The sequence below is a fragment of the Pectinophora gossypiella genome, chromosome 8 (genome assembly GCF_024362695.1).
Source record: "Pectinophora gossypiella chromosome 8, ilPecGoss1.1, whole genome shotgun sequence".
Taxonomy (NCBI): Eukaryota; Metazoa; Arthropoda; class Insecta; order Lepidoptera; family Gelechiidae; genus Pectinophora; species Pectinophora gossypiella.
Window position 1 is genome coordinate 4,484,056 of NC_065411.1, and position 8,667 is coordinate 4,492,722.

At 37.0% G+C, this 8,667-nt stretch overlaps 1 protein-coding gene across 1 annotated transcript in view; it reads left to right on the forward strand.

The window, feature by feature from the left end:
• The window catches only part of LOC126368920 (uncharacterized), an 88,435-nt gene extending 81,773 nt beyond the window's left edge, over positions 1 to 6,662 (forward strand). The window contains exons 5-8 of the mRNA XM_050013164.1: positions 850 to 1,073; positions 2,110 to 2,326; positions 3,288 to 3,491; positions 3,811 to 6,662. Coding sequence (XP_049869121.1) covers positions 850 to 1,073; positions 2,110 to 2,326; positions 3,288 to 3,491; positions 3,811 to 3,978 — 813 coding nt within the window. The 3' untranslated portion in view covers positions 3,979 to 6,662. The remainder of the gene's footprint in view (positions 1 to 849; positions 1,074 to 2,109; positions 2,327 to 3,287; positions 3,492 to 3,810) is intronic.
• The last annotated feature ends 2,005 nt before the right edge of the window (positions 6,663 to 8,667 follow it).

Below are 8,667 nucleotides of genomic sequence, written 5' to 3' on the forward strand. Positions count from 1 at the left end.
CCCATGCCTTGAGGGCTCTCACCCGGTAAAAAAATATATATTTCTAACACCAAGACTCGTGCGCTGAGAGCTCTCACCCGGTAAAAAAAATAAGACAATAGGCCCATGGCATCGTCTGAAAGGATTATATTTGAAAAAAATAATAGACGCTAGTGGGTCGATAGAGATAAGCGCTGAATGAGAGATATCGTCAACCACTCAAACGGGTTCGGCATAGGGGGCCTGAAGTGTTTCGGAACACTACTCGTTCTAGGGCACACAGAAAAACTGAAAGCTTGTAGGTCTCGAGCAGACTTAACAAAAATTTATGTATTGATAAACTAATGCCCCTTATAGGTAAGCGTACTACCCCGGCTTCACTCGGGTGCAATGCTGAGGCAAAAATGAAATTATTTACGTCATCACATTAAAAACCTCAAAAATAACAGTATTTCTCCATTATTTAATGGATATTATTATACATATAAACCTTCCTCTTGAATCACTCTATCTATTAAAAAAAACCGCATCAAGATCTGTTTCGTAGTTTTAAAGATTTAAGCGTACATCGGGATATAGGGAAGAAAAAGCGACTTTGTGTTATACTATGTAGTGATGATCATTTACTGTATTTTTCAGCAGCAAATCTTTCTAAAAGTAAATAAATAAAAAAGTCGCTGTATCACTGTCGGTATTCGTTTTAAATGTGTATAATATATGACGAAATGTTTCTTTATATTTTATTTTTGTTGAATATTTCTATTTTTCCCATTTTGCTATCGTGATTTGACCCATGTTATCCATCCAAGTGACGTCATAACCATGAATCCGTCCCTCCAATCTAAATCAGGATCTCCTCGTTTTTTTCAGAAATCGCTCCACGTTTGCGTGAAGCCCTTCCACTTTTCATACGGCCGTGTGGAGTGGATGATAGAATGGATTGAGTTGAACCGCATGCTCGGAGTGTCGCACTTCTACATGTATAACAACACAGTGAGTGACCAGATGGGTTGTCTCCTCAGCCACTACAAGCGGCGAGGCCTCATCACGCTGCTACCATGGGAACTACCCATAGTTTCCAAGGTGAAAATTAGGTGAGTTTCAGTCGTCTCATCATTGTATAAACATGCTTAAATGAGTACAATATTTTTACAGCAATACTGGTACATTAAAACCGTCCCATACCTTAGTACATTTACGACGTACCCGGGATGATAAATTTTCCTTTACCCAAAGGTTCTTTGGAAGAAATTGCTGCATGAGCAATAAGGCCGCCTGACGTGCCTTTCCGTAATTTGTGTCCATTGTGCTCAATAAAGTATTTTATCCATAAGCAAGCTGCTATATCGATTTATTTTTTTCTGTTGAAGTGTCCATATACAATCATAAGTAGCTGTCCACCTGCCCCTGTCACTTCGTTCGCGTGGAGTTCTAGTCTCACAGTGAATTACACAATCACTAGTCCGCCCTGGAAAAGTTCCTACTACAATAAGTCACGTCAAAAAAACCTTGAAAAGTACTCTTGGTTTTAACTTTAATGACAATGTATCGTACACACTTTCAATCCTTTTTAACCTCGTGGGGAACGAATTCCAAAAATGTAGTCTTTGTTGAGCACAGGTTCTCAGGCGTAGTTGGTCCTAAAGAGGTCTACGTCCTAATAAGGACCCTCATGCAGATATTGAGACTCTTATCACTAGTAGTTTCTGAGATTTCGTTATCTTCTATCGTGTGGGTTGTGAGGTGGATTACCAACCTCATCAACCCTGGTTTCAGAGTTGATATTGAGCCGCCAAAGGCCCTTGACGTGACTCATGTAACGACTACGTACATACATCAGTAAGTAGTAACCGAGACGGGAATCGTTTTACTTTCGGAAAATCAGGTGATCAGCCTGTAATGTCCTAACCAAACTAGGGATCACAAAGTGATTTTTGTGATATGTCCCCACCGGGATTCGAATCCAGGACCTTCGGTTCATGAGCTCAATGCTCGACCACTGAACCACAGAGGCCGTTTGAGATTCCGTTATGAGTGGATCTGTCAGTGACCTTCTGGTTTTTATATATGTTCATATAGGTGTCAATGTTTTTTACTTTTCTGAAGTCTTTTCCTCCGTATTTTTTCCAGAACGGAAGGTATGTTTGCTGCCTTCAACGACTGTCTCTATCGGTCGATGCCAACAGCAGGCTGGTTGCTGGTGATCGACACAGACGAGGTGGTGATGCCGCGACAGAAGCGCAAGTTAACGGACTTGCTCAGTTCCCTGACAGACACATACACGCTGCCATCCAAGAGGCCCGCCGCTTTCCTCTTCAGAAATGCTTTCTTCTATGTGCCCTGGAAGGTGAGACTAAAGCAAACTATTGAAAATCCGCTTTTTAATAACATTATTGTCAAGACAGGGTTTTCATTTTGACTTTTAAATAAAGGACCTAGGATTTTCGCGCTTACGCGGGATGTACCATTCTTACTAGCAGGAGCATGGAGCTCGCATATGGCGCGTGACGCGATAAATAAACCAATTCTATTGATCTAAATATCGCGTCGCGTGCGAAATGCGTGCAGTATGCTAAGGCAGATGGAAGTTACGCTAAAACTTCGCCAGTAAAACACAGGTTTAATGTAGACTTTTTATTGCAAATAAACGGCGTATCAATGAAGATTGGATTTAATCAGTGTTTGCAGGTGGGCTTACATTGTTAATTAAGTACTATGTTACGTACCTACGACATTAAGTATTCTAAACTACCATACGAGTTCTCTACGTAGCTTGAACATTCATTACTTGACCGGACAAAGATCTTGTTGGTGAATATCCTAAGGTCAAATTCAAAAAGAAAAAAGGGGAATATATAATGTTTGTGGATTGCAGTAAGTAGAATTCCATGCTGCTGGCTACTGCAGTGGGAAGTACATGTGTACTTTATGGATATTTGGTACGAGACCAATTACTTACGAATGGGAAGCGCCGAGGTTGAGAACTTGGATACCATTGACTACACAATGCTTTTAGCGCCGCCGAGATGTTGCCCATTTTGTCACACTCGTCTATTCGCGCAATCAATCCCATACAACGCTAAGTCAAAAAAAAAAAAAAAATACAACACGGAGAGTGATGGGCATATCGAGGAGTATGTCGACTAATGCGACACTACGTCTCTCTCTCCTTCCCTCGCCATTCGATGATGTCATGTCATGTCATTTGATCTCTCACGTATGAGGGTGGGAGAATAGGTTTTTAAGTGAAGTAGGTACTTCACTTGTTTTGTTTCACAGATTTAAGCTTTGGAATGTATTATTTACAGGATGACCCCGAGTCGAAAGCGCCCTTGCTGACGTCACGCAAGACGCGGCGATGGGTGAAGCCGCACGCTCTCAAGAACCGCAGCAAGTACGCCGTGCGGCCGCGACAGGTCGTTGAACTTGGCAATCATTTTGTTTGGGAGCACGCGCCAGGTGCCAACTCCGTAGGCGTGCCAGTTGAAGGAGCCCTGCTGCACCATTATCGGGTACGACAAATCTAAACATACATTTATCTACGTCAAGTGTTTATCTCGTTTTTAACGGCTTCAGTTGTTTAGTGGCTAGAGCGTTGCGCTCACTATCCAGGTTCGATTCCTGGTGAGGAAATGACAAACTATATATTGTAGACTGTTCCTAGTCTGGATAGGACGACATTGCAGGCTAAATAACAGAACTTGTCTATTCTAGAAGCGTCTGTCAATCCGCCTTTACAACCCGAAGGGAATATCAGTCCTACAAACTGTAAATTTCATTATTGATCCAATTATATTTGGCTGGGAACTAACAAAAACATTTTTATTTCAGTTACATTGCGAGTTTGGTGGAGATCAGTGCCTGAGTGTGCCATCAATAGTGGATAGGACAGCGCATAGATATACAAACGAATTGTGGGAGAGAGTGAAATCTAAAGTTAAAGAGATTAAGTGCTTAAACTTGCATGTTGATCGCTTGTGGGTTGACTCTGCTGTATAAAAAAAGAACGTACTTTTTATAGTGTAAATATCCTTTGTCTCCGAAAATATCCAGATGCTATTTGCGACATCGCGGCCGACGCGATGAATGAGCCAATACAATTGATTTATTTATCGCATAGCCAATAGCGTTCGTTCATTTATCGCGTCGATACGGTATATAAGCAGCATACTAAGGCAATTATGCCTCAGTTTTCTCAAAGGTATTTACGGTTCGTAAAAAGATATATAATTATAAATATTGTAAAGGTTCGAAACAGTAAATGTTAGAAATATAAAGACAACTTATATTTGAGGTTCTAATAATGTAAAAACGTACCTCGAAACTAGAAAAAAAAATGTCTACGTGTACAAAAGCTGTTAAAGTTCAAGTATAGACTATTGAAAAATATAGACAAATTATAAAAGCTTTAAATTTTTACTTCTGAGATGTAAGTTAGTTCTGTTTATGAGTTTTTATCTCGGTTTCTTATTTTAATTGTTATAATAATACTTAGATTATTATATCGAAAGAACACACATACATTTTTTTACATTCATGGTGCTGTTTCTGGCCACATTTAAATTGATCTTGCAAGTTCCAAAATTATATCTATCTCTTCCTTAGTCGTTGTAAGTGAAGCTATATTTTTAGAGCTGGCAAGTTAAAATAATAAAAACCTTATTAACGGTTGGCAATATAAAATACATTTTAGCATGGCCAGCGTTGAATGCTAATATACTACGCCGCCAATAGACTAACATCCTTATTCTAAGATATTAACTCCTCGACTTCGTCTTCAGTTGAGGTGACCTCAAGGTTTTCCTCTAATATATCACAGGCGAATGTTGGAATATTCCAAAGTATTCTGTCAATACGAAATTTGGACGCCGCGAGACTTACCTATGATATAGCATAGGTAGAAATTAACAATATAAATTGTATAAGCAGTGTAAAAAGTAAGATTTATGGAGTTGCCATGTCATGTTGACAAAAACTCCCAAATAAATAAAGATTACAAAAAAAGCTCTTCCTCGAACTCAGCTCAAAATCAGTATTATGTTCTAAACGGCACCTCAACCTTAACTCGAGTTTACACCAGTAAGGCATGACGTCATTTTCGTATTATTTTGTTGGCAATATAATATGCGCGACTCCAGTCACGAAAAAAAAAAGAAAAAAAATGAGTAAAATCCTCAAGGCGAGGTCGTAAATGTCAACTTAAGATAGGTACCAAAATGCTCAGCTGCGGCGGAGTGGAGGAAGAGTCCAGCTAACATCTCAGAATATAGGTGTAAATTCCTCTGACTCAAGCGTTTTTTTGCGCTTGTGAATCTTTTAATAGCATAGACTCTATGCTCTCTGTCATAGAGACAAAATTGCGAAATTACTTGCGGAGTAATTTTGCAATCCTATCTCTTATTGCGGAGAAATAAAAGCTTACTTGTTATTTATTTATCGGCCAGAATTGGCACCATACTGACCTGACGGTGGTTCAAAAGTAGGCTGATTAAATAAAGACATTGGGCCCCAAAAATTTTTGCTAGGTAAGTACTTATAAATTGTATTCAAAAAATATGTTTTAAGAATTTACATTGAACATGTCGAGTCGTTAGTGAACGTACAATAATTGTACATTCAACGCCTACGGTTCAGTTATAAAACCTTTATATAAATCACAATTTACCATTTTAAAATGCACTATTCTTTACTTGCTCAATAATCGATGAAATTACAGTATTAAAAGAAAATAATGTACAATGCATAATATACCTAATGTTAAAAGGTTGTAGAGTACCTAATGGTTATTCAACACCAGAGTTAGGTACTTTTTGTTAAGTATTTTTACGAAACCTGATAACCTTCAGTACACGACTGTTTGTGACACTTTCGACTAATTGTTACTGTTTGAGGAATTGAAGATGACGATGAAAACATTGTGGGATGGGGCATGAAGGAAACGATTATATTTCTTTAATCCATGTTTATTTAACACGTTTTATTAATTTAATTCATTTTCCATTTTAAAAACAACCGACCGCCATCCCCCTGTCATTCCGCAATTCAATCTTCTCTCTCGCTCACTCTTCGCTCTCTCTTTCACACACCTTTACGTTACGTTTCATTCCGCCTACCATTCCTACACTCGGCCATCTATAGACACATTCACTTAAAATTACAAGGGGGTTAAAATGGCCACATCGAAGCAATTCATCTAAGAAAATAATAATTGCAATTTGACATTTGCGCACATAAAAGTAAGTGCGCAATGCAAACAAATGTTAAAACGCAATATTGCTTTTTTTAAATAGCTTCGATGTGAACTTTTTAATTCCCAAGATCTGCCAATAATCTAAATCATCATCATCATTAATTCAAGAGCCACGCTCTTGTCGTTGTAGCATTCTCTATGCTTTATCTAAGTAGAGATAAATTTCTACTTTTTTAGGGTAAAATAGGGCAGTGGTTTCCCTCTTGCCTTCCGCCCCGCAGTACTCTGTCTGATGCGAGTGGGACGGCGCCCAGAGTAGTCTATTTCAAGGCCGTACTTAAGACTCCTGTTCTCCGCCTCTAAATAATACTGACAGTATTACTGCCCTTAATAATCTAGGTAAGTGTATGTTACTTACCAACATTTGGTAATGTTGTTCTTCAGATATTAACTCCAAAATTAAATACTTTTTATGACTGTAAGCAAATCTGTTGCCGAAAAAAAACTTATACTTAATAAAAACATTGTACCAATATAAATTCAGCATAATTTAATTTTGTGGACTAAAAGTACCTATTTTGTGGTAGTTGACATTTTTTGTTTTCGATAATGATTTACAATTTTTATAGAAATCATATTGTGGCTGATTTGCAAACTGACGTATCTGCAATATTTTGCTAAAATAATTTGTGTTTTATTGACAATGGGAAAAGGGTGCAAATCAGATTCGCCAAAAAATTGAGATACGTCAGTCGGCGACGATATTGTAATCGTGTAAATAAAGGTAATCATCTTGTAAATATTATCTATAATATAGTGAAACCTAATGTTAAAAAGCACATGTTTATATATTTAGTTATTTATACAATGTTGTTTGGTTATTGCTTAATAGTAAGAATTGCTGTTTTTGTTTTTTAAATGCAAACATGTTGTATAAACATGAAACATAAAACATATCTTCCAACTTAACACTGATATAATTTGTTTAATGTTGTATTTTGCTGCTTAATGTTGTTTCTTTCGGCCTAATCGATATTGCGATATGGCTTTTAGGTAGTAGCTAATAAGATTAATACTTTAAATTGCATTTTCACAATAAACTTGCTTCTGTGCTGGACTGAAAGCAAAATAAAACCATAACATGATGAAATATTAACAAGCGATATTGGGCTTAAAACCTGTCACGAAGTCACGATACGATTCATCACATCCATCGAGACCTCGTATTTGGCTGTTTTTTACTTGCAACTCTAAAGCTGGGTTCTGACTGGTTATTATGACTAGCCGTAATGTAGCTTGTTACACAGCGAGCGTTTGTGCAGTCAGTACAATAACAACAGAAAGAAAGTGGTCACAGTAGGTGTCAACATTCTATACTCGCTGCGAATGGTACATTACGCCTAACACCTGTAGTACCCAAGTTAATGTGTTACCTACTTTATCTTTATGCTTTGTCTGTTATAAAAAAAAAACTTAAGTGTCTCAATTTATTTTTACATGCCTAATTATTAAATAATCTACGTAGAACATATCAAAATCCTGTTATTCTCTAAATGGTATGTTATTTTAATTATTTTCCTGTAAATGTATGAAATCGAAAGCACAAGTATTACGTTATTATATACAGAAACATGTCATCTCGCTCTTGTCGGTTTAGAATGCTAAACCGACAAGAGCGAGATGACATGTTCAATGGACAGTTCAATGAATAGCATGGACAATGGTCCATGCTACTTTTTTAGGGAAAAATAGCGCAGTGGTTTCCCTCTTGCCTACCACCCACAAACATGAAGAACTCCATACAGAAACACGTAGGTACTCCATATACACATACATATATAAAATTACGCCTATTTTCTAACGGGGTAATCAGAGTCTATGGAATTCCATTTGCTTCGATCCTGACACAATTCTCTTGCTTCCCCCGCATTCATTAATCGTTTCACACGCACGTTCGTTTTGCACGCCGCCGGTTCCGAGTAGATCGTAAAAACTAGCTTCTGTTGATTTTACACCCACTTTATCGGAGATCTATTTTTTGTGACAACTATATTTATCATATTTATATACTTACTACAATCACACACACTGCTTTACTGTAAATAATAGGTAATTTTATATATTTAATAGGTAGTATAGTTAAATAAAATAACGTTTCATGTATTTTTCTATTTCTTTTTTGTAAATTGATTCCATTTTGTGTTTTCTTTCTTGTTAATTATTGTAAAAGTTGGCTACACAAAGCATTTAACTATTAAACCTATTGTTATTTTGTGTAGGATGTTACAGTATAATTAGTTGTATGTCGAAGTCATCATGATCTGTGTTTATTTGAAGAGAGTTAAACAGTGTTTCATAAGCGATAATAATTTTGTGACAAAAAAAGATTGTGTGTCTATATTTTATCTGTGATGTCTATTTTAAAGAGGGGTGGTATGTTGATTCCAATTAAAGATTTGTTAGTCGAATGTTGACATTGGTCTTTTTTTAAATAAATA